Source organism: Perca fluviatilis, chromosome 10 (genome assembly GCF_010015445.1).
Source record: "Perca fluviatilis chromosome 10, GENO_Pfluv_1.0, whole genome shotgun sequence".
Taxonomy (NCBI): domain Eukaryota; kingdom Metazoa; phylum Chordata; class Actinopteri; order Perciformes; family Percidae; genus Perca; species Perca fluviatilis.
This window is the reverse complement of record NC_053121.1, coordinates 29,916,917-29,942,783: the sequence shown is the minus strand read 5'-3', so window position 1 is coordinate 29,942,783 and position 25,867 is coordinate 29,916,917. Positions and strand designations below refer to the sequence as shown.

At 39.9% G+C, this 25,867-nt stretch overlaps 1 protein-coding gene across 7 annotated transcripts in view; it reads left to right on the top strand.

The window, feature by feature from the left end:
• Positions 1-25,867, top strand: part of si:dkey-237h12.3 (teneurin-3) — a 146,949-nt gene that overhangs the window by 85,355 nt on the left and 35,727 nt on the right. For 2 of the 7 annotated variants that reach the window (XM_039812702.1, XM_039812698.1), the window contains exons 6-16: positions 1,498-1,623; positions 3,408-3,622; positions 7,340-7,550; positions 8,645-8,746; positions 9,897-10,091; positions 12,389-12,589; positions 17,661-17,846; positions 20,325-20,345; positions 20,811-20,834; positions 21,949-22,095; positions 22,626-22,842. In XM_039812702.1, coding sequence (XP_039668636.1) covers positions 1,498-1,623; positions 3,408-3,622; positions 7,340-7,550; positions 8,645-8,746; positions 9,897-10,091; positions 12,389-12,589; positions 17,661-17,846; positions 20,325-20,345; positions 20,811-20,834; positions 21,949-22,095; positions 22,626-22,842 — 1,645 coding nt within the window. The remainder of the gene's footprint in view (positions 1-1,497; positions 1,624-3,407; positions 3,623-7,339; positions 7,551-8,644; positions 8,747-9,896; positions 10,092-12,388; positions 12,590-17,660; positions 17,847-20,324; positions 20,346-20,810; positions 20,835-21,948; positions 22,096-22,625; positions 22,843-25,867) is intronic. The other 5 variants (XM_039812705.1, XM_039812704.1, XM_039812699.1 and 2 more) reach the window with 4 other exon arrangements.

Below are 25,867 nucleotides of genomic sequence, written 5' to 3'. Positions count from 1 at the left end.
GAGTTTTACATGCCAAGGAGAATGTACTGTATGTTTGGATTCAGAGTTGGGGACAAATGCAATTTTTTTTTTCTTGGCATAATATTTTAAATTGCAGTTTGTGTCTGTGTTGCCAGTGAAATTGTACATCTGTACTGCGATTTATCTGAATCTTGGTAGTAGAGAAAGATTCAGAACAAAGAAACAAAAGTTCACAGATCTTGCCCCGTTTCACACACAGGGAGGTACTGTCAGACAAGTCCATTCAGAGAGAAAAGTCAGACTTTTCAAAGATATTGATGGACCAGTCAGCACTAATATGTGTTGCTGGTGATGTGGCTGGTTTGTTCCACCTGTAACTGAAATGGCTTCTGACACTGAGGGTGGTGCTGGCTGAATGTACTGTACAAAAACATGACAAAAACATGACCACTCAAGTAGAATTCAAGGCTGCGGAGCACATGTTTATTTGATTTAACAAGGACAGCACAGTGTGTATTCTCACTAAACTAATGCCAAGTATATTCATCAGCAGGCTTTAAAAAAAGCACACATTATTTCTCAACAAAGCACAGTTTGATACACTGCCCAAACTACAATTCAATCCTTCTTTTGGTATCCTTCACATTTGATATCCTCTCTGGCCCCACATCCACCTCTCAAGTTATTTGCTGCAGTCAATATCCATCTTCTCAGCGAGCGGCAAGTGTTGGAGAAAAGTTTCTCTCACAGATCAAATGGTCGGAAATCAAGATGCTTCCTCAGCATGTTTCCTGGCTGGTGACTTTGAAGGAGATTGGCCCTCTTGCTGCGCTCACAGGATCACCTCACTTTCCCAAAACAACAAGAACACAGTTTGATTGCATCCAATACTGTAACAATAAAGCAGCTTGGCTGAATGAAAGCCAGACACAGTTTAGTTATATAAGACAACAGAAGTGTGCAGCATCTAACCCTCTCACTTCCTCCTCCTGTTGTGACTGTGTGTCTAAATAAACTGCCTTACTATTTCTTAAGACTCTCACTCAGAGTCTCTTCCTCTATCTTACTCTTTCACACACAAAGCTGCATCTCCGTCCTGCTCTGTATTAGACTTGGAGAGTGTAAGACTTTTCCAGTGTATCTCGTCTGCTTGTCTGAAGTGAAAGCTTTGTGTCAAAATAGAAATTCTTCTCTCTTTGATACAGTAGCTGTTTGTGTGCAGACACTGTGGCACATTAATGAACAGTGCTCCCCAAGGAAACATGATAGAGCAACAGGGTTGCTAGTATTGATTGAGACAACTTTGTCTGGCCTCTATCAGGGCTGTGTTTACACGAAAACCACCCATTTCAGAATAGCCTCAAAAAACTGAAATGTTGGAAGTTAAAATGTTGTGTTTTTCTGCCTGCATTGGATCAATCCATTGTGTTCTCCCACATGTCATTTGTTCTCCCGTGGCTTGAATGTTTTTCTGCAACTATTTTCTCATTTGTTTATCCATTTCTACAAGCCCAAGCTTTTTTGTGTATTTCACAGCAATGCACCTTTTCGGCCTCAACTGGCAGCTCCAAGAGTTGGACAACCAGCCGGCTTTTGAAAACGGAGCAGTTGGGAAGACAGGGCCCACTCAGTCGAGCATAGTGACAGCTCTGGCTGCTGACGGTGAGGAAATAAAAGACTGACATTTGAGTAAACTGCTAATTAACATACAAATAAGCCTTAAAAGTATCAATGCACAAAAATTATACTGTTTATTCTTTTCTTGGCTTCCCCGTTTCCACTAAAATGTATTTTGGTCAAGGTTATTGGCATTGATTTATGAATATATATTGTGCAGTCATGGTTAAGTTTTTATTTTCAGCGAGGAAAATAATAAATTCAGCAAAGTGAAGGCTTGGCAAAAGTAGGGTGTTGACCGGTTGGACAAAGCTTTGAAATGTGCAAATAACTTGAAGGAAGGAAATGAAGCTGTGTCTAATAAATACATTTTGAAAAAAAGGTTGAATAATACAAATTAATTAAATCAAGTAAAGGTTCAAATGACGATTAACAAAGACAAATTGCAACAGCAAACCATTTGGCCTCATGGATGAAATGTTCGGTGGCTGATGCCCAGTCAGCCTTTACAGTTTATTGAGATCTTTCACCTTCTGAATATTAATTGACTGCTTCCAGACAGCTTTCTACTACCTAATCATAATCTTGGACCATTGTGTATTCATCAACAAGCAGACAGGCCATCTCAGCTCACCTTTACAGCAAAAGCCACCAAATTAATCTCTAAGCACACTGCGGTATTTAGAATGCATGGCCACGAAAACATTAATTGAGTTGAGTAGGCCAGGCAAAAGCTCAATTGTTTAAACTCGGCTAGATTTAAATCCTCATAAGTACTGCTAATTAAGATAGCATGAGGCAGGTTTTGGACTGTTTAAAGGCAATCAATAGCTGGCTATTATTCTCCCCAGAGGTAAACTTGGCTTCCAGTCTTCACTTTGACTGAAGCTAAAGTGACAGGCAATGGCCTCATTACACGACACTGAGGGATGCAAATGATGGAGGTCTGGCACAAACAGATACGCTCACAGTGACTGTATACACGGGTCCACACACTGAAACGCCTCTTACGAGATGCAGGAGCAAAGGTTGAGTTGCTATTATGTAGCAGGACAAGGCTGCATCATCCAACACGTTAAAAGTCATTGCCACAGTAAATTGTAAATTGCGTTCCTTCTACAATAGAGCTTCAAACGGCAAAGACTTTAAAACCCTTTACAGATTTTTCTTTTTAACAGTGAAATCTGTTCTTGTATTTGCACCTTGCGGACTACCGTTTTTCATTTGAGCATGAGTCATTTTAAAACTGGCCATCTCTCCATCTTTGGCGCTGTAAGGACACAGTTTAAGGACATCATTCGCAAAATTGTTTTGATTTGCTGTTATTGCTCTGGCAAGGTAGCACTCAGTATATCTGACAGATTCCATTTAGACCTTATCTGAGATGAGGCCTTACTCTATGAGTCATCAGGACCAGGGAAAAGACGGGGCATGTGGTCTGTTCGAGTCTTATAAAAAGCCAATTATATCTGGTCATTTTTTTTCCGGTGAGCAGTGCATCATGGACCACAGGGAACCATTACTTTTAATCCTGTTTTTCTTGGTCTTTGCTCATTTGGGAAAGGATATGACTGTCTGATTGTTGAGTCCCTGCTTGAATAAAGGAATAAGATTACACTGGAAAGCAAAAGATAGAATGCAACATTTACTGATATCCAAAGATCAAAGATTTGCACAAAAACCAAGACTGTATTTTAGATGTGAAGGTTTTAGCTGATGGTATGAAAGGCTCTGTGATAACTGATTTATACCATATCACTTTAACTGTGCTGTTTTGATTCTGTAACAACTTACATAATCTAGGGGTTGGGTGTGATTCTGTCTTCTAGGAAGGACTAGCGTGCTTCATCAGGAGAACAACTCCATTGACACAGGACAGGTCGACATAGGGAAGAGAGTAGGTCAGAGCGTCCCACCAGGGGTGTTCTGGCGTTCTCAACTAAGCATGGAGCAACCACGCTTCTTGAAGTTCAACATCTCGGTACAGAAGAATGCGCTTATTGGAGTCTATGGACGAAAGGGTCTCGCACCAACTCACACTCAGGTAAAGCCGTTTTTTTTTATGTTTTTAAATCAGATTCACCACTTTGAGAGTAAAGACACGCTGAAACTGACACCTTCTGAGTCTTTCAAGTGCAACTATGTAACTTTTGAAATATAAAAAATAGCATCTATCACTTGCCTTATAAGATGACATTTCACAGCATCTTAAAGAAACCAGTTTATAGATGGAATCATAACTACATTTAAGTAAAAAAATGCAATATTCAATAGGGTACTTATGTGCCCTTAAGAGCTCCCTTATTTAAATTCCTGATATGTATGCATTTGCGAATTAGAACCGGGCACTAGTTTAGTTTTCTCCTCTAAGCTTTGATTTGCTTGTGTGGGCATGCACGTCTTTCACTTCCACTAAATGCCTGCCATTTGCAAATTGAAGTGTTTCCAAAATGTCTGATGTGTCACTTGAATGACATTTCCGGGCATCCAAATGTCCGATGTCTGGTGATGGCGATGGAAGCACTCAGACAATGGCGATTTTCCACCACACTTGACTGTAAAAGCTCTTAGCTTCACCTTCTTGACATTCTCTCTTAGTAAAGATGGGCTTCACTCAAGTGTAGACAGTTAGGGCCACTCTTTGATGGAAGAAAGTCAGATGTGAGTGACAACAGGTGAGCTGGATTGTACTTTCAAGGTGAAAAAAGGTAGCCCAACAAAATCAAAGACCAAAGGGTACTAATTAACAAGATGCTGCTTTTATGTCTCTTGCAATTGATACACAGAGACTCAAGCTTGTCAATGCTGGACAATGTGTCTATTGTGGCCACCTCTAAATTACATACTGTTCAGGGACCAGGGGCACGAATCAATACATTTACTTAACTGTGCATGAAAGACCCCAATGAGAGATATTGACTGTTTGTCGTACTCACGGCTTGGAATACAAGATACCATTTAAGTGCAAAAGGCTTTCCACCTTTCTCAAACATAGACTTCCTCCGTCTGCTATTGAGTGTCTGTCTGTGCTGATGCAAACCAAACAAGTTAGAAGAAATAAACTTTTGTAGTTTGTTTCTTTAGAAATGGCACTCGGTTGTTATCAAATGCCAGACTAAGTTCACTCAATCTAAAGTCTGAAGAATTTGCAGGCTGTGAGTGTTCCTCCTCTGTCCCTAGGGAATCCAGCAGTCTCTCCACGCTTGGTCTCTTGCCTGTTATTTCACTTGCATTCACCGGTATTGTTGGATTGAGATGAGTTGGGGGGGGGGGGCTTTCACACCGGCTAATCGAGATGTACGCATTTTGCCAGGAGGTTTAGGGCTCGTGGGATGAACTGTTTTATTACTTCCCCCTCAAGCCAGCAACACAAAGAAGTCAACTTCCGCCAGGTTAATATCCCTCCTCTGCCCCCTTGCTCTACTCAAAGGGGTTTAAATCACAGTGTTGACTTCACCTGCCCCTCGCCTAATGCTCTCTTTCCTGTCATTTGCAAGTCAACTGAAAGATTCCTTGGGTCCGTGTTTGTCACATTGCTGAGCATTAAATCCTGTTTTAATGAATTCTTTGTCCCTTTTTTTCAACTGTTTCAAAGCCCATGTTGTTTCTATGAGGCTTGTACACATATTTAAACCTGCAATAGTTATTTTTTTGGCCACACTAGGCAGAGAAGAACTCAATAACAAGATGACAGATGGAAATCACTGACGTATGACCAGCTTACTAAGTTGTTTTGCCTCAGTGTTAGCCAACAGTTGCCGACTTACACATCAAGCAGAAACGGAGCAACACCAGCATTCATTTGGAGTTATGTTTCTGGCCACCTAATAAGTGAAGTCCAACATTTACTCCTCTTTGAGCTCTGTTTTCTTCTCCAACAACTCTTGAGAAATAAATATTTGGCTCTTAAGCGGTGAGAAGTTAAGCCATGTGGTGCTGGGCAGGTAGTGCACAATGGTTTTATCATGACATTTCCTTGTGGGGGGGTTTGAAAAAAAAGTAATTTTTTTTTTACGACATGAAACCAATGCAATGAATTAAAAGGCTAAAAGCTCAATAGAGCTGCAGATTTGGGTAGAAATGGGTTTGGAGTAAAAATCATACTACACATACAGTAGTCATTTGAAGTTATTAAAAAATGTTAAATTGTTATTGGTAGTATTATGACATATTTTTGGACTCGTTTCCTATTTCCTTTTTACATTTTTAATGAGGAAAGAAAAATTAAAAACATTTCTGAAATGTTCCCATAATTTTGAGGGGGGACTCTTGCTACTTCTTTTTCAATCTGGTATTTTTAAAATGTACCGCCATGTAATATAATTCAAAATGATATTACTAAAATGTACACGTCTAAAATTTTTAATAAAAAAAAACACATCTCAACTGGGCATCAGTCAAGAATCAATGGCTTTGCAGTTGATCAAAGCTCTCTGCAAACAGCCTTATCCGTGGATTTAAATGCATCACACTCTAAGCAGCCCACAGACTCTCTTCCACCCTTAGCCTTCACTATAGGCCCAGTACATCTGCGTAGCTACAACTGCCTTGGCCAGGGGATCTGTCTGCATCTGCTGTGCTCCTCTGCAGGGTCTGTTTGGGGATTGCTGGCTTGTGTTGCACTGCTTTCTGCTGCAGTGCTCTGTACCCTACAGCCTCAGTCAAAATGAGCTTCAGGTGTTGAGCAGGTGCAGTGAGAGCAGATGTGCCGCTTTACTCGTTTCACTTGGCAGGAATGACTCGTTACTCCTTGTTTACCCCGTAAATCAATGTTTGCTTGAAAGAAATATAGAGAGACTGTTATGCTGCAATCCCAATATATAGAAGAGAAAAATAAAAAATAAGCCTGAGGCATATACAGTACTATGTTTTTTATATATATATATATATATATATATATATATATATATATATATATAGCCATATAGGCTATACTATGTGTATGTACTGTGTGTACTGTACGGTATACAGTACTGTGCATCTGTTAGTTTCTAGTGAAAAATCCTTATACTGTAGCAACAAGGACATATTTGCTTTAAATTATTTATATTATATATTCAATTCAGTTTTCTTTATTTTACCAGGATGATCCATTCAGTATCTTAATCGTGTTTCAGGGAGTGTTGAGTACATATATTACATATATTACATATATTAAAACAAACAATAAAACAAAACATATCAAACATTTGTAACAGTTTTTTATCACATTTAATTAAAAGCAGATAAATAAAAATGTGTATAAATGCCTTTGAAGAAACCCTTTCACTTAGTTTATCCTTTTATATGTATTTTTAATAATTTTAAGCACATGCATCTACATAGTACATTATGAGTGTTAATTTAACAGATTATAATAAACACATTGCCGGAGTCTCCTTAAGTGCACTCCTGTCAGAGTTAACAATATATTTTTGGAATATTTTTCAGCATTAGCCCCAGAGCCATATCAGCTCTATCAGTACACAAACAACTCTCCAAACAACATCTATCAACTCCAAATAACTGTCACTGAAAAATCAACATGTATTATACTCAGATATTTGCTGGGTACACAAACCTGTTCTGGTTGTGTCTTGCATTACGACTTTGAAGAGTTCCTCTTCAAAGTTAGGGAAATCACTAGAGGTGCTGCATACAGAGTCGCCAAAAGAAGCAAATATAAACTCTCTTGCCTCTTTACTGCCTGATTAAATTATAGCAACATTAAAATACCAATCATCTGCATCTGTTGGAATCTGTTTTTGGTGTTGTTTTGCAGTATGAATTTGTGGAGCTATTGGACGGCAGCCGGCTTATTGCCAAAGAGCATCGGACTCTAAGTGAACCAGAGACAAGGGCCTGGCTGGATCACCCGGTCACCGTCCACCAAGCCGGATTCATCCAGTATCTGGACGCAGGGGTTTGGCACCTGGCGTTTTATAATGATGGACGGAGTGCGGAGACAGTATCCTATAACACCATCATCCAGGGTACGAGGACACACATCTGCTGCTAATGAGTGTGATTGGAATTATGTGTAATGACATGTTTGGAAGACTTTGATTTCCTTAAACAGCTGCGCCTGCAAGAGCTAACAGTTAAGTTGTTGGAAATTGGCTACCACACAAACAAACTGAGCTTTGTTTAAACTTTGAGCCACCTAGGAGGCAGATCTAAGTTTCAATTGGAGGGTAGTGGATAATTGTGCTCAACACTATAATACGAGACCATACACCGCATTGATCTTCCCTCCTAACAACCTCTTCAGCGTTCTGAAGTCTGTGAAATTTCCTTGTGGGTTTTGCGGTAGGAAAAACACTAAGGTCGAGTTAACGTTTTTCTATTTCCTTTGGGGAGTTCCATTGATCCAACCCTACAAATATGAAGGTATCGATGTGTGAGGTCAAAATTGCCTGGGTCCGACCCTGGCTCAATGAACATCCAATACAAGTCAGAGTAATAACAAAAAAGTTTGCCCTCTTAACGCCGATCAAAATGAGAGCCCTGGTCTTTTGGGTGTGCCGTTCACGAGCGATGGTCTGTTGAATGAACACAAGATCTGTCTGTAGGATATGTCAGATTAACTTCAACTCAGGGAGGATTTGAGCTGTAAACACTCAGGAGAATGCATGGCTTTGGCATGATCAGTCATTCAAGGGGTTGAGGGGGAGGCTGAGGCGGTAGAGGAGACAGGAGGAAAGCACATAAAATGTGTCAAAAAAGTGGAATTATTTGGTCTAATTTAAAATGCCTGTGTGGCTTTTACTTAACATAGCTTAGATAGGAAGAGTTGGGCTGCAGCATACGTGTTATGGAGGCTTAGACCTTAGTGGGACATGGATGGACAAATAGCTGTAAATGTATGCCATGCCTGATACGAGTACTGAAGAAAAAAATGGATGCTTAGAAAGCCTAGATTCATGCAGGAAAAAAGAAAAGAAAAGTTAGTATCTCGGTAGACTCGTAGTATTTCTTAAACTGTGCAGCTGTCAAATGGCATATTAAGGAGGAATTTCAGATTTGCTGTAATTTGACAATCCGATGAGTTATTAATAGTTGGACTTTCTCACTGCTGTACCAACAGAATCTGTCACCGAGTGCACACACAACTGTTATGGGAACGGAGAGTGTGTGGCGGGATCATGTCACTGCTTCCCAGGATTCATAGGGCCATACTGTTCCAGAGGTAATTATTAAGCTCATATAGTACTCTTATACTGCCCATTCATCATATTATTCAAAACTTCAGTTACCATATATATATATATAATTTTTTTATTTTATTTTTATCTTGAGTGGTATTCAGCAATGCAAATCGGTGTGGTTTTATTGGCCCAGGTTTCTGAGATTTTTCATTTCATTCCCAACACTATGTTGTTTAATGGAAAATTGGTTATGGTGCTCAAAGCATTTAAATAAATGAATTAAAAGCAAAGCTTCACAAATGGTGTCTCATGCAGCTAGATCGATATATTGGCCAATAAAAGTTCATTGCAGATATATTGATGTCAGCTGATGAGTTATAAGGAATGTCAGTACAGAAATGCCATAGATATGTTTGAGAAAAACTGTCAACATTACGTACTTTGTCTACTGGAGAGCACTGGCAAGTTTATTTTTCAATTTCTCTCTAATCAGCTTTTAATAAATTGTTATAAATTTAATGCACTGAGCACCAAAAAATAAATTCCTTTCACATCCATTGTATTTGAGTAACGCCCAAAATCTCAGAGACGGATATGTCAAAATCTGGCCAAACCAAAATTATCTGCCTGTCCACATACCTGAGTTTAAAGTAATAGTTTGAAATTATTGGAACGGTGTTTCTTGACTTTTTTGCCAACAGTTAGTCATGTCTGTGTGCTATATATGTAGCTGTAACGTGTGGGTGACCAGTAACTTCCTGAAGTCTCCACTGGTTGCCTAGTAACTGGTCCCATTAAATAAATAGTCCATTCATATCTGACATACAGTATAGCCCTGCGTAAAATGGCCAATTGTTGTTTTTGTGCTTTGGTTTTTGTACGGATTAAACAAACAAGATCTAAGGTGTCAACAAGTGAGACGTAGAGGTGCTGTGAGGCAGATGTTGTTACATTTGGACAGAGCCAAGCGCTCTGTTTCCCCGTTTCCAATCTTTAAGCTGTCAGCATCTTTCTCCAGCTTCATATTTAACATACAGACTCATCATACTCTGCCAACTATTTGTTTTTTTAATTAAAAAAGAGATATCATTGAAGATCATTTGACATCTGCTTTTTGAAAAAAATAATGCCAAAACCCCCAGCCCTGATATTATACAAGAATAATTCTTTAAACCTGTTGTCTTTCCTCAGCTTCCTGTCCAGTCCTGTGCAGCGGCAATGGCCAGTACACCAGGGGGCGCTGTCAGTGCTACAGTGGCTGGAAGGGCACTGAATGTGATGTTCCTGCCTCCCAGTGTATTGATCCTCAATGCGGGGGACACGGACTGTGCGTGGCGGGCAACTGTGTGTGCAACACCGGCCACAAAGGACCCAACTGTGAACAAGGTAAATGGGGGGAAAGAAACTTGGAAGCAGTTAGATGCAACACACTTCTGTGTGAAGCTCGACACAGGGGAAGTGGGAATCGACACAGTCCATTGATGAAACAATCGGGTGTTTTCAACTCCACCGAGCGGATAATGCTTTGGATGTTGTTATTGATACTGTGTGTATGAATCAACTCCCTCTTAGTGTTTAGACCACATGAGGGTACAAGCTGGAACAGATTGTGCAGGGCCCGTTGACGCAGTCACCTATTGGATTGCTCCACAGTTGAAGACACCTGTTAAAATCGATCAGTCAATGGCATCTGTTCCTCCGTTTATTGAAAAAGAGCTTCTTCTTCTTTCTTGTCAACCTTTTCCACCTCCCCCTTGTCTTCAGTGCGTTTAACTTTATTGATCCCCGTGCAGACAAAAGACAATTATCAGCTCAGATTTACATGTGCGGCTCGTTGACTTTACAATTAGAAAGCTATTGAGTTTGCTAAAGGAGTATACTGTGGTTTACTTTTAAGTGAAGCAATAAGGGAAGGAAACAAAGATGGGAGATGTTACAAGTAGTTCCAAGCTTGCATGCAAGGGCTCCGGTGTGATGAATTAGTTCAGGTAAATAATCAATATCAGTGTCCAAGCAAATGTGGAAATGCACAGAGCAATCAGCTCCAGAGGAAGCACAATGACGTTGTTGCAAATTATCCCTATGGGTTGATTATGTTGGTCATAATTGCCAATTATTAACCTAGATCAGCAAGTTGATCTGCAAATTGTTAATAGTAATTGATTATATCTGTCTAGACACTAATTGTGCCCCTTTTCCTAGTGCCTATAATGGAACATAATTATCCTGTCAGTATATTGTAAGTACCCTATAATATACCGCAGAGGAGCTACAGTAGTAGAACATAGGGTGGCAAATTACTACCAGCCACCACTAAACACTGCAACCTTTTCAGCTGTGGCTCACCAGCTATCATCTTTTTTTTAATTTTGGCTGCTGGTAGCTACGGAGCCCCGGAAGTGACATGGAGGGAAAAAAAGAAGAAAAAAAACATGTACTGGATGGAGATCTTGACTTTGTTTTGCGAGATCTCGAGTTTCATTGGCGAGATCTCGCAAATCCAACAATGCGTATAAGAATCTCTTCACCTCTCCACCATCCATGATGAGAACCGCATAATAAACGCGAGCAGACCCGCGGGACTGCACCCGTCCATGTCGCCCTGCACTGCGCATGCTCATATGACGGTTCTCCCGAGGTCCTGTAGTTGTAATAATGGATATAGCTAATGGTTGTAGTTCTCCATGTGTTCTATTAGTACATCCATGGTATTATGTTATGCTACATCTGAGGGATGTATGGATGTATGTATGCTGTAAAGCCTGTAACGTGGATGTAACGTGATTAGTGTTTCCCAAATTGCCGGGGCTATAGGCTAGTAGCTAACATCAGCGGTAGCTAGCATGGGTGTATTGAAAGAACGGCAACACTGTACATATGCCTATATAATGTTAGTGATTACATCGCCTTGGTTCTCTCAAAACATCCATTGTTTATTTTGATAAGCATTACTAATTAATACATGCCAAAGTGTTATAATGAACATTGTCGTTGACTGTTGATGTTATTGACTAGCTATATGCAATATATCTACTGTATGTCCTATTGTCTGTAATAAAGTTAAACATGTAAACGATCAGGAACAACAAAAACAGTGTTTAGCATTAGTGAATACTTTATACAATGAAATGGCGAGTTCATGAGTTTGCCACGTATACCATGGATGTATTAAGAGAACGAACTATACTTGTAAGAGACACGAGAGAGAAGCTCATGAACGCGTCGCACATGTTGCTACCGGTTTCCTCGACAACACGAACAAACTGTTGCTAGTGTGCATGTCCACCGTGACGACATGGGCCAGTCAACGCGGAAGATCCGAGCTCCATGATTGCTTTATGCGCTTTTGAGCACTCTCATTGGAATGAATGGGGCTTCGGGACGAACGCTGTATCCAGTTCTCTTAATACTGTACATCCAGGCTCTAGCGGTTCTCATACGCATTGTTGGATTTGCGAGATCTCGCAAATAAAACTCGAGATCTCGCAAAACAAAGTCAAGATCTCGCAAAAGTATAGTCAGTATTTGTCCCCAGTACATGTTTTTTTTTTTTTTTTTCCATGTCACTTCCGGGGTTCCGTAGGTAGCACAGTCAAAGTAGCCCGGGATTAATAAGTAGGTTTGATGTCCTGTCTAGAAGTGGTAAACTAACATTGTTGTCGTTCTCACTTTTGTGTCCTTAGTCGACTGTGTGGACCCGACGTGCTCCGGTCACGGAGCCTGTCATCACAGTGAGTGCCACTGTAACCCGGGCTGGGGAGGGATCAGCTGTGAGATCCTGAAGAGCACTTGTCCAGAACAGTGCTCCAGTCATGGCACTTTCAACACTGACTCCGGAACCTGCATCTGCGAGGCTAACTGGACAGGGGCCGACTGCTCCATAGGTCAGAACACAGTCCACTTTCATTTCATCACATAAAGGTATTTTGTGTAGCCTTTTCACATGACATACTGTAGGGCTGCAAGTAAAGATTATTTTCATTATTGATTAATCTGCAAATATTTTCCCCCATTTATATTTTGGTCTATGAAATAGTGAAAAATGGCCATCACTCTTTCCTAAAGCCCGAGTTGACATCTTCAAGTTTGTCCCAAACTCAAATATATTAAATTGACAATCACATATGCAAAAGACAAGCAGCAAATCTTCACGTTTAAAAAGCTGGAACTAGATACTAGATTATGATAATTGTTTTTCATTTGGAAACATTACTTTGATTAAGTGATCATCAAAATAAAATATTTATTTTCTTTCAACTGACTACTATAATTGTGACAATCTTTTCAGTCTTTAGTGAAAATAGTCTACAAAGTCTACACATTGGCTTTAAAAGAATTAAAAGGCATATTGATCTACTCCGAGTAGGTCCAAGGTTGTTCATTCATTCATTCCTTCAGTTATTGATGCCATAAGTGCAGTGTTACAGTACATGTATTTGTACAGCACTAACAAATCTATAATGCCTTTTTTTTGTAGATAATGTTTGAGTTTCTCGAACATGTAACTGGCACCAAATTCTGTATTTACTCCAAATAAACTCCCCACTTTCTGTGCACAGACACTGCAGACACCAGGTGTCCACGTCAGCAGATGCATAAGCCTTTATTAACAAGCTGTAGCTTGAAATAAAAGATCTATCTCATACAGTACATTATGTTATAAGACACGTGGGTGTATTAAGAAACTTTGTTAATTATTATTCAGCTTTGGAATATGGAAATATGAGTGGGGAAATTGATAGGAAATCAGAAATTTAGGTAATTAATCATGTGTGTTTTTGAAATATCATTTAGTGAACAATTTATTTTCCTAAATGAATATGTCACATTTTGAAATGAAGCTTGTTGAATAATATACTGCAGACCGTCACATCAGTATCTTTCAGCTTTTTCGCCATATGTACACATGCAGGAAACAACATTATTAATTGAAAAGTCTGGATTTGCTCCAAAGATGATATATGAGAGCCTGACTTACTGAAGTTTTTCATTTCATGAGCTATGCATACATGCTACAGTACTGTCAGTGCTGTGTTTTTTTTGAGCCCACGGTTACATCTCTCCTACATTATATCACCTTCAGTAAAGACATATATATTTTCAGTAATGCCATATTGAAAAGAAAGTATTATTATAATGAAGAGGATGTGCTAATTCAAGCTCTGTATTTTTAAGCAACATCAATAATCTATGTGAGAACAACAACTTTAAATGTCTTTTCGCACAACACAAAAACACAAAATGCCTCAAACCTCTTAGTTGTTCTCCAAGTAGGAGTAAGAAAGGAACCTGGACCGACTGCAGATAGTAAACCCATAACAAAAGGTTGCGTTGTTTTGAGAAGACAGATGTTGATATCTGATAGCCAGGAGTCACTCATGCAATGCATGGAAATTGTTGTTGTAAAACAAAAGAAAGGACTGAGGAAAAAGCTCCGTCTGGACTGCTGCTCATATTCAGTGTTCTTATCTACACTACGTTCACCAGAGAAGTTAAAAAATAAAATAAAATAAAAGCAAAGTCTGTGATTTTGCTTCAATCGTGTCTCAAGAACTGATATTCATTATCAGTATTAAGCAACGTGTAAATCTCTGTGACAATCATTAGACTTAGTTTTGATTTGCTTGCAGTTTGGTAGTTTGACCCTAACTAAATCAGCGTCATTATGTTTTGGAATAAATAAATTAAACTATGCGTGTGATCACACCCTCAACATTTGGTAATCAACACTTGTAGCACGTGTTGGTTTTGAAACCGAGCATTTGCTGATAACAAAGCTTTGACTCCGCGCCTTATTCTTGTGAGACCCAGCATATGTTCTCTTTGAAATTCCAACGCAAATTTGTGTTGTTTAAAAAAAAAAAAAAAAAAAAAAAAAAAAAAATGACTTATAGATTTGTTCAGAACTGCTGCCGGTGTGTTTTATAGCAGCTTCAGCTTTTTCAGAGGAGAGGAGACAATCGTGTATCCCATCTGTTCGCAGCAGAGCGTCTTCATTTGTTACCAGCTTTGTATTCAGAGGGCTTGGCTTCCTACACAGGTAGGTGACATGTTAGTTCAAAGGCTGGCCCCTCCCATCTGTTATCTGTGTATGAGGTTCAGGTGATTTAAGTCCCATTTCCTACCTCTGAATAGACTCATTCTCTTATGTGGTAAACCCAGAGAGACACAATGGCCACGCTGAGTCGAACAATTAAAAGCAGAAGTTGCAGTTTGTTTCTGTCAGTATAAAAGGCTGTTAAACATATTTCTCCTGGCTGAAATTCAATTGAAAATTAAACCACAAGGATGCTGGACGGTGTGTTTGAGATGATAGATGTGTGTTAAGACCACTTCAAGCAGCATGCAGCCTGTTTGGTCAGTGCCCAAGAAGAGTGATTGTTTTGGTGAGCAGGGATTTTTTTCTCTTTTTTTGTGTCTCGCTTTATTTATTGGTTATTCTGTTTGGTTTTTTCTTTTTTTAAATTCCAGACACAAACCTCTCACTCAGCAAGATATCTCTGGCTTGTCAAAACTAGAACGGACTGAACTAGTGTGATCTAGAAGTTACAGTTTACCCACCTGGGTGGGTGGAGAATTCCTTCTTAATTAATGCTGCGGTTCTTCTTCAATTGAATCAACTTTAATTAACAAGCGAGTAGCATGGATCGACCGCCCACAACCCCTATCCAGCTCGAGTCAGGGGCATGTTAAAGGCAGATAAACACGTTTGGACTAATGAAAAATTGATTGCATAGATTCTATGGGAAGGAGGTATCCCTTTGGAATCAAATGACTCTCCTCCAGAGGCATGCTTAATATTCTACAGTGTCAGCCCGACTTAATCAGAACTATCCAAGGTCTCTCAATCGAAGGAAAACTCTATACAGAGTGCTCGAAACGGACTGCTAAAATAGCCTCAGTCACGGGGGAATGTGGGTAAAGCAGTGGGGGGTAGATTAGCTTAAAAAAATAATAAAATTACATGAACAAAATGGGTAGATGTTTTATCCATGGCTTGTTACATTTTGGGCGGCAAAATGTCTCTTGGCTTATTTGCTTTTCCGGCAGGCTATACCAAGTTTTTAAAAAGTCACAAACTTTTTTTGGTTATGGGGCTATATACATTTCCTGGAGCATTTACAATTTGAGGAAATACATTAACTAATTTCCTCTAGCACTCTGACGGCTGTTGTCACGACGGAAAGCTTTACGGCTTGTCTGTTCAAAAGCTTTGATCGAAGCTCTTGGTTCCAGCAAATGAGCATTTCTTATTCTCTTACAAGAGTAGCCACAGCTTGTTGAGCGTTAGCTTTAGCCTGGTACAGACTGATTTCCTTGCCACCCATGGATTCAATCATTTGATTTCTACTTCTCTGAAGATAGCATGGATTCATAACAGATGCTCTGCTGTTTTCAATGCTCCGTACTTGAAGAAATCATGTTGATCTAACATCCCTCAGAGTCCACACATAAGAGCCTGCTTAAATCCCTAACCCTTGCATCTTTCTGCCAAGAATCCATGCAAATGAGCTTTCAGAATATGTAAAACCTGAAAAGTGGTTGTTTTGTAAGTGTTGCACAAAGTAATTGCTGTGCTTTACTGTTCTTCTGCTCTGACTTCAGACTTTTTGAGCAATGATTTTATTCTGCACTGCATGGAGAAATAAAGTTGCCTAATAAATTACTTCTCAGTCTTAGACTGAGATTAGTTAAAGTGGATTCAGGAAGAAAAATTACAATAACAACCTGTTTTGCTCTTTCATGGGCATGGAAAGAATGCATTTTGTATCATTTCACTGTGATTATTCAGAGCAATACTTACACATTGTGTGATAACCTACCGATGCGATGACCTACCTGTCCAGAAACTAAGGGGAGGGGGAAATAGCAATTGTGCTGCAACCTGGCACAATGCATCCCTTATTGTTTTTATACAGGGTTAATGTTTAATTGTGCACTGTCCATGTCTAATTAATATTACATTACATAAGTTTTAATGTCATTCAGATGGGGAAGAAAGTTCTTATACTGATTGGAGCCATTTGTTGATTAGCTAATTAAAGTCCTCCAGAATGTGTTGCTGAGTACATTTTTTTTTTTTTTACATAAAATAGATGTAAACTGAATCAGATATCTTCCATCTGCCGTCATAATGACACACACACATTTTCTTTTTGCTCTTCTGTTTAAAGTTTCATCTCTTTGAAGTGCATTCTGACATGCACTCATTACGTTTGAATTGGTTTTAATGCAAGCTGACAGTACTGTGTTGCCGTGCTGTATTGTGGAGTACATGGTTTACAGATTAAATGTCAAGCACTGAGAATTTAAGATACTTTATTCTTGCTGTAACCCATTCAAGTAATGACACTGTATATCAAGATTAATTTCATACTTTTTGGGAGGAAGATTTATCCTCTTTTCTTTTTTTTTTCTCCTTCTCAACTATTCATTGTGTATTTTGGGAAAGTGGCAGCCGAATAAAAGTTGATAAGGGATTCGGTTTCAATGCTCTGACAAGTCGTAAGTCAAGTGTTTGTCCTGCTTTACACACATTTTTTATTAAAATCCATAAAGCAAGCGAAAGCGGTAAAGTCCTGATTTTTTTTTCCCATGTAATATAATATAATGCTTCTTAAAATTTCCTTTTCAATAGATGTCAGTAATTATAAGCCTCTTCAGATGAAATATATCAGACATATAAGCCCCTTTTTCTTTTGTTCGTTTAAATATGTTTACCATTTCAGGATTTTCTATAACACATTTTTCAGGTAAGTGTTGCAAATGTGTTTTATTTGCAGTTAAACTTATAGGCCCACTTTAACCGATGCAAACCCTTCACAGCAAACAGAATATTTTTCAGTAGTGGCAGATGCAGCTACACAGACTACAAAAATACACCAGTACAGAAGAAAAAGGGCCTTTTCACATAACAAAACCTACATGACTCTGTGGCTTTTTCTTTTGCAACAGAGGTGTGCTTGGTGGACTGTGGTCCCCACGGCTTGTGCATCAGTGGTGTGTGTCAGTGCGAGGAAGGCTGGACAGGACCAGAATGTGAGCAGAGGGACTGTCACCCACGCTGCATCGACCACGGAGTCTGCCGAGAGGGCAAGTGTGACTGCCATCAGGGCTGGACGGGGGAACATTGCACCATCGGTGAGCCACGGTGACACATGCAGTACTGTACACCTACACACACTTGACAAAAGGCCACGAACTACAGAGGTAATTCATTCATGGACAGGCTTAAAAGGGCAACGTTGGAGTGTGAATGTCAGTGTTTTAGTGCAGTTTCAAGCATCTGTTGGAAAGACTCAAATCATGGCACACGTCTGTTGCTGCCTACCTACTCCAAACAAGTACCATTGCGTGACACTACTGGTGACACACAACTAGTGATAAGGACTTTATGGTAATATTGTTGCACTGCTTAGAAGTAAACTGCTGTTTAAATTTCCAGAGATTACTGAATCAAACATTGTGGCCACTGGCCAGGATCTTCATCATTGGATTTTTGTATGTTGGTCACTTCACAGTCATTGGTGGAAAGTAAAATATACTCAAATACAGTACTGTATTTGGATATACTCCTACTCCACCAGATTTCAGAGGGAAATATTGTACTGCATACATTGCTTATGAAACTTGTACCTTAATATTTTAATTCCAGGACCTTTACTTATACTGGACTCTATTTATGTTGTGTCATTGCTGCTTTAACTGAAGTGAAGTTAACTATTGTGACTTTTACTAAACATATTAACAGTTCAGTTTTTCCATTTTGTTTGTAAGCAAATGCCAGTTGCTGCTTCTGGAAACATCACCTCCTGTTCAGCAGCAAGCTATTCTTAGCCAGAGCTACCTAAAACCAGACACTGTGGTAAATGTAGAGGTTTGAATGAATTAAGTCAAACCAATTGTGACAATATATGTATATAGACTTTCACAGATATATCAACATGCTGGCAATTTTACCTTACAGTATGCTGTTAACCCTCTCTCCCACTAAAGAGAAATGCAAACGTGATATATCATTGCTTTGGCAAGCTATTCTTCACTATTCTTCTCTCTTTCTTAAAATGTCTTTTTTTTTTGTCACAGCAACCTTGTAATTTTTCCATCATCCATTTAGATATTCCACCTTTTAGACTGCTGAAGTAATGCTCCTGTATTAGCAAGTCAAGGGCAGGTATGTAGGGAGCCGAAAAGCCAGGGGTAGGCCTCTTTGGAATATCATTTTTCTCTGAAATGGCAGTGCTTCACCTGGAATTAATGAGGATAATGAGTTCTGAGATGTCCCTTCCTATTGACCTTTAACTCAGACTTCCTTGACACCTTACCCCTGTCAAAGGTCCTGTAGTTAAACCCTGACACGCCACGTCAAACACCATTCCCCCAAGTGTCATTTCCAACCTCTCAATGATGACATACTCCCTGTGACACAAAGATCTGGCCCTCCAAACTATTGAACCCTAATTATGTATTTACAAGTTCTCTCATCAGCAATCCCCGGTCTGCAGCGCCGATCCATCCCTGGAGTGTGTGGGGGGGGGGGGCAGTGAGAGAGTTGTTGGAGGGCTCACATTCCTGAACTTATTAATCTTTCCCTCCTCAGGGCCGATTGTGCACCATTCATTTTCTCTTTCTTTCCTCCTGTTTAAGGCTCCCGTCAGGAAAGTAACTCGGGGGATGAATAGGCAGTGCGTTACCTTTTCTTGGAGAAACGGGAGCTTATTTTGTCTTTCAAACCCTGAATAACTTCCATTTGCACAAAGCATCTTTTAATCACATTACATGGACAGAGCTTGAATAGAGGACCTCCTCGGCCATTCTTTTGTCACAAGCATCTAGATCCTGTTTTATATGCAAGGCTTAACCCATTGTTACTGCTTTCTCAGCACCGCAGTTTACCACTAAGGTGTTTTTTGATTCGTCTTAGTGTACTGCTGGATCTTTTCTGTGCAGTTGTTGAAATCACCGAAGTGGAGATGACAGCAACATTGAAAGAAAAAAAAAAAAAGTTGGGCGTGCTGCTTCATGATGCGTTCATAATAGACTGAGGGTGAGACTACATGCCACGTAGACAGTAAAATGTTTTGCAGGCCCAGATGAAACTGGCTCATGTTGTCTGAAAACAAAGAGAGTTTTAACAACCAGATATCAAGAGGAATCGTGTGATCTTCTTTGTGTTAGCCTGTCTTGCTTTGGCAAAGCAAAGCAGATGGAGAGCGTTAACAATGAATATTTTACAAAGCTTAATTCATTTATGTTGCTTCCTATGGACAGAAATATAAAAACCACCTAAGGCGTTTTTACAGAAAAATGTGATGATTTTGACCATGGATGCATCTATTATTCTGATTAATCACTTGCTGCTTTAATTAACATCTACACTCTAAGTCAAATACTGGATTTTCCCCCTTACTGCAGCTAAACTATGAATCTACTTTTTTAAATCTGCAGCTTCTGTCTCTTTTGTCTCCCTCTCGCAAACCAATTTTCTACTTGTTTTTGCTCTTTGCATTTCTTTGCCTAACTCCTACTTATATCTGTTCTCTTTTCTATTCTATGTCTGTATGCCTGTCTGCCTACCTATCTATCTCTATCAAATTCCCTCTTGGCTTACATGTATAGCCCTGGATTCCAGAGTATCAGGTAAAATACATTTCACTTTGCTTGATAATTATACTCTTCATGCAAGATGTTTTGTGTTGCTTGAAAGAAATGTGAACTCTGTTTAAAAAAAATAAAATAAAAAATGGGTGAGCTCGCAGCTTTCCAGTCATATCCTGTCACTCATGCTTAGTATTAGCTATTCAGCTCAATTACCATAACGACTATGATTTACATACACAGTCGAGAGATTGAAATTAGAGCAGAAACTAAAACGTGGCAAAGCCAACTATAATTTTCGGGAAAACTACCTGCAAAACTTGTTTTTTTGTTTTTTTTATATTTCAAGCAAGTTGGCAGTTTTATACCAGCAACCGTTCTCACTTTTTTTTTGTTCTCCTTTTAAGTTACAATAAGTAAATGTGTTTGTCAGTCTTAGCTCTCTGCCACCAAGGAGATAAGTAATTTTCTTTTCCAAATGTTTCCCTTTCCTCGGTTGTGTAAAAGGAGCAGTCAAGATAGGATATAAAGGTAAATTGAACCACTACCCCCCAAGGGAGATTGTCACAAACAATCCCTCCCTGCTCTATGTCTTTCCTAGCACGGCGTATTTACACCTGTTCTATGTCCGAGTCGATCATAATGTTTCTGCTGTGATCCTGCTCGCCCGATATGTTTCCTCATCTCCTCTCTGTCTGAACCAGTCTCACACAGACTCCACGGTCCCTTCTCCCCCCCCCCCTTCCCCGTCTTAATTCCCTGTGTCTGCCAGATTAAACGCCCCAAACTGGTGTGGTTTAGTCATGTTTCAGCTCCCTGTCTTCACCCTCCACTAGAAGGAATGCGATCTGGCAGCAAGTGCTCTGTTTTCTGTAAATGTAGAGACTCTAGATCTTCCCCTTTCTTCCCACACTTCTTCCCCTATTTACATATATACTTTCCTTTCCTTTTGATGTTGCTGTTACTTCACATGAGTGTTTCTAACATCTGCAGTAGACTATTCCTACTTTAATTATTTTCCCGGCGAAAGCGATGTACTCCCAAGACAGTCAACAGATTTCCAGCTTCTTACATGGGATTTGTGCAGCTTTGAACTCACTAAGAATCCTTTTAAAGCTTGATTGAAACATAAAAAAAAAATCTCCAAAATTGTGAATGTGGCTCCACGTCAGCCCTTAATTTGCAAATCACACTATGACAATTCATGCCAAAACATAACCAAAACACCAAGTCACATGCACTCATATATAATCATTCTCAACTTTGATTTAAACAGAAAAAAAACTCCAACGGCCATTAGGATTTGACATTCACAGTGTCTCCCATTGGCCCACAAACAGCTCAACAGGTTTCCTTTTCTTTTATCCCATGCATTTTCCTTTTCAGTGCAGCAGTACGTGCTCCTGAAACTCATGTGAAACGACTGTAACTCCTCACGCCCTCCCCCCCACATCCCAAGTCCTGTCAGAGGTGTATTGTACTGTATGTTCACTCAATACTGTCTTTTATCATTTTTGTCCTTCCTCTGCCCCCCTGTCCACTCTAAATGCCCCCTTCGCTCTTGTCTTCCCCTCCTTCTCCCCCTGATTTCCTTGTTCCTTGTTGACTTGCTCCGCTGTTTGACACGTACGTGATGTGTTGACAGACGGCTGCCCCGGGCTGTGCAACAACAACGGGAGGTGCGTCCTGGATCAGAACGTCTGGCACTGCATCTGCCAGTCGGGCTGGAGAGGGCTGGGATGCGATGTAGCGACGGAAACGCTCTGCTCAGATGGCAAGGATAATGAGGGAGGTAGGAAGAATTAGAAGCCTCGTACAAAACAGTCTTTTAGATCCAGAAAAAAACAACTGTTGTGTAACTCTTATTGTGCAAAACAGAAAATTGGCTTTGATGTGGCTCCTCGGTGACATTGCAAACAAACGAAACAAATCAATCATACATAAAACATCACTGGAAAGAATATGCAAATGTTGTAGCAGAGCAGATTGTTAAACAGCATGCATTAAAATATACAGTAGATCAATTATAAAGAGTAGTTGAGACTAAATATCAATACTCTGGAGCTGGATGTCTAATGAACTGCTGATCAACAAGCCCACAACTTTTGAGGTTCATATTAGGTGACTTACTTTGAAATAGTTCACACTTTTCATGTCAGCTCACGATCTCTGCTGTCGCTTCGATGAACTTAAGTTCACTTTAGAAGTCATCTGTGTGTACCAGGGCTCAACACAATAATGGAGTTGCTCACACGTTTCCTAATGCATCCAGGTCGACCAAACTTTCCCCTTCCTGTCTCGACTCTCCGTCCTGTTTTCCAGATGGCCTCGTCGACTGCATGGACCCAGACTGCTGCATTCAAATCTCCTGCCAGGGTCAGACCTACTGTCGCGGCTCACCCGACCCCGCTGCCATCGCCGGCCAGGGCCAGAGTTCAGCCGCCCAGGCCACATCCAAGGGCTTTTATGATCGCGTCAGCTTCTTGATTGGTCCCAGCGGCAGTCACGTGATACCCTGGGATAACCAGTTCAACAGCAGGTAAGCGGCTTAATGATTTACTGACACCTCTTTAATTATTTGCATCACATTAGCTGTTTGCTGTCTCATTACCAGGCTGGAGACACCTGTGTTTGTGAAGCCACTTCAAAACGTCAAAGAATCTTACGTCTCTTTGTCTTCTATAGCCACAGGGACAAGTGTGTTTACAGTGCTGTCGCTGCAACACGTGTTTATTTCTGTCACAAGTCAAAATTAAGGAGCTCAAGAGTGAGCTTGTGCCTGGCTAAAACCAGCCTTTATGACTGTGAAAACGTGACGATGCGGTTTCTTACAGAGACAAGACAACCATGTCTTGGAAAGGAGAAAAAAAAATTCTCTGAAGAGACCATTTTCACTGCACATTAATGTATATCTTTTATCAAAAACTTAATTTTTCTGATCATCAGTGGGCTTGCCATCACACAGTATATTTGAATATCTAAGGCCGGCACAAATAAATACACTTCTCTTTGAAATTTGCTAGAAGGGGGGTTTTCTTGAAACTTTTTTTCCCAACAGAAAATCACATTAAATAGGTCCAATCAAAGAGAGTCTGCAAAGAGCCAACAAGTTGATGGTATCCTGCACTTTAACATCAAAGAAGGTCAAATACATTGGATAGATAAATAGATAGATAGATCTATCTAGATAGATGGATATAATTTTGGTTCAGACATTCAATCAATCAATTTAGTTTTTGACATGTTCCCCTGATGATGAATTCAAATAACTTTGATGATCCCTTATGTTTCCATCATCAGGTCAAAATTTCAATTTGTCCAATTCTTTGGTATTTGCCAAACTAATCATATTCCCATCAGCCCCCTGTGCAATTTGTATTCAGTCCCAGTCAGCAAAAATTAGCATGCTAACACACTAATCTAAGATTGTGAACATGGTAGAAATTATTACTCTAGACTCTTTGTTTTTATCTTCTTTTTCAAAAAAGTTTTTTCTTTAGATTTTTCTTTGCACATGCTTCTGGAAACACTAACAACATCATCTACCTACAGAGCAGAGCTAGTTTGTATGTCTCTGAAAGATTACTCATCGTCTTTGCAATGTGACTACACATTTTCTTTTTCCTTTTTCATTTTAAAACGCTTATCCAAGGTAAAAAAAAAAAGCATTGATTAAAAAAGTTTGATACAAAGGAAGAGAATATCTTACCCAATGAATAGACTATTGAGCTACATCAATTTGCAAACTGAGGAGATTTTTCACCAAAACCTCAGTGGACTCCCACATCTGTTCAGAATCACGAGTGGGGTTTGTTTTGTGACTGATGGAGAGGAAAATGATTGCCAACTGTGTGCAGAAGGCTTTGGGAATATTTCCTCCAATAGTTTAAAGTAATCCTTATGTAAATAGCATGCTTTACTGAAAATATAGAATGAGGCAGTCCCCCCCCCGACCCCCCCTCCCAGCCAAGTTCTCAGTAATCCTCATTGTCTTCAGCTTACTGTCGATTGCATGTCTGGCATTGGCATTAGCTCTTTTGCTCAGAATACTCATTTGCCTTTTTATCTCCTTGTAGAAGTTAGTTTTGTAGTCAAAAACACCATGCTGGATTTTAGTGACTCTGCACACATGCATACATTTGACAAAATGAATTACCTTTTTTTTTTTCATTACATCCTATCAGCACAAACACTGAGTACATTTTTTTAATGTTTTTTTTTATTGAAAGAGTCAGATAGTAAAGTAGAATGAGGTAGTGGCAGAGTTTGTTTGGAGACCCATATTTTTCAAACATTTATTTGAGGTTATAGGGTGAATAATTTATTGACAGCCCTCGCAGAGCATACATTATAAAAAAAAAAAAATAAGATTTCTCTAGCGCTGGAACAAAGCCAGAACAGCATCAAGGCTTCCAACAGCAGCAGTGACTCGTCGTAGAGTATCTGATGTCTTCCGGTGCAGAACTGGGAAACAGTTAGAGGTCACTCCTCTTCTTTTACTTTTTAAGAAGCCATTGTGAAAGGAAAGAGAAAGGGAGCAGATTTTAGCGTGCGGTCAGGATCCAGAACTCGGCAGTAAGCTTGTCCCTCATGTAACACAGAGAATAAAATGTGTTGTGGTTTAGTGGTCTCCCCAACTTGTCCCCCAGCCGTATCACATGTCCCCACACAAGTCTCCCATTGGGGTTTTCTGATGGTGTTTTTCTACAGCCGGTGTGAGACAATGACCGATAAGAATGCATGAATTATATGATTCATTTCTGGGGTTTCAGCAGGTGGTGTTACTTGCCGTTTGTTTGGGGGTTCGGCTCTTGTAGCATGCTCTCAAAAGATTAATAGAGACACCGGGAAGAAAGACTGAACCTTCGCCGGGGCTCTTAAGTGGCCTTGTTCCCCGAGCCGGTAAATAAAGGATGGGAGATGGTTGTGCCAGGCGTGGAGCGGGAGGGAAATAAGAGAGGCTAAAGCTGTTGATCATCCTCCTCTCATATACGTAATGACCCGGAGATAAAGTGGCAAAATGAGACATCTTTTGCCCACCAGTGACAAATGCAGAGGGAACACTTTTAATATTCTGCTCAATGGTTGAGAAGTAGGGAATGATTAAATGTTGATGGAGAAATATCGCAGTGTCTCCCCTTCTTACCTTCAAACAAAGGACTGACTTAACAAATTACTTCACACTTGGGAATATACGAACGAGAAGCGGTGTTAGGCAAGTTTTACCTGAAGGCCCTGCAGTCATGTTGAATAATCGCAGAGGATATCTGAGGCTTTAATCATGTATGAATCTTCCATTTTTGTGATTTATAAAGCAAAGATGCCAAAGAAAATACAGATTTTTTTTTTTGGTGAAAGCAGGGGAAGGGGATGCTGGAGGTGGAGGGCCTTTTGACCAGAAGCAAATCCATACGCCAGCAGGGGAATTCTGGGTGAGCTAAGTGAATGAGTAATGCTCCCCCATGCTAGACTAACCTACCATAGAGGTGCCTTTAAGTGAAGCATGTAACCCTCCCCCACCTGCTTCTGTGGCACTGCTCTTTGGCCAGCAGTAGGAGGTGGGT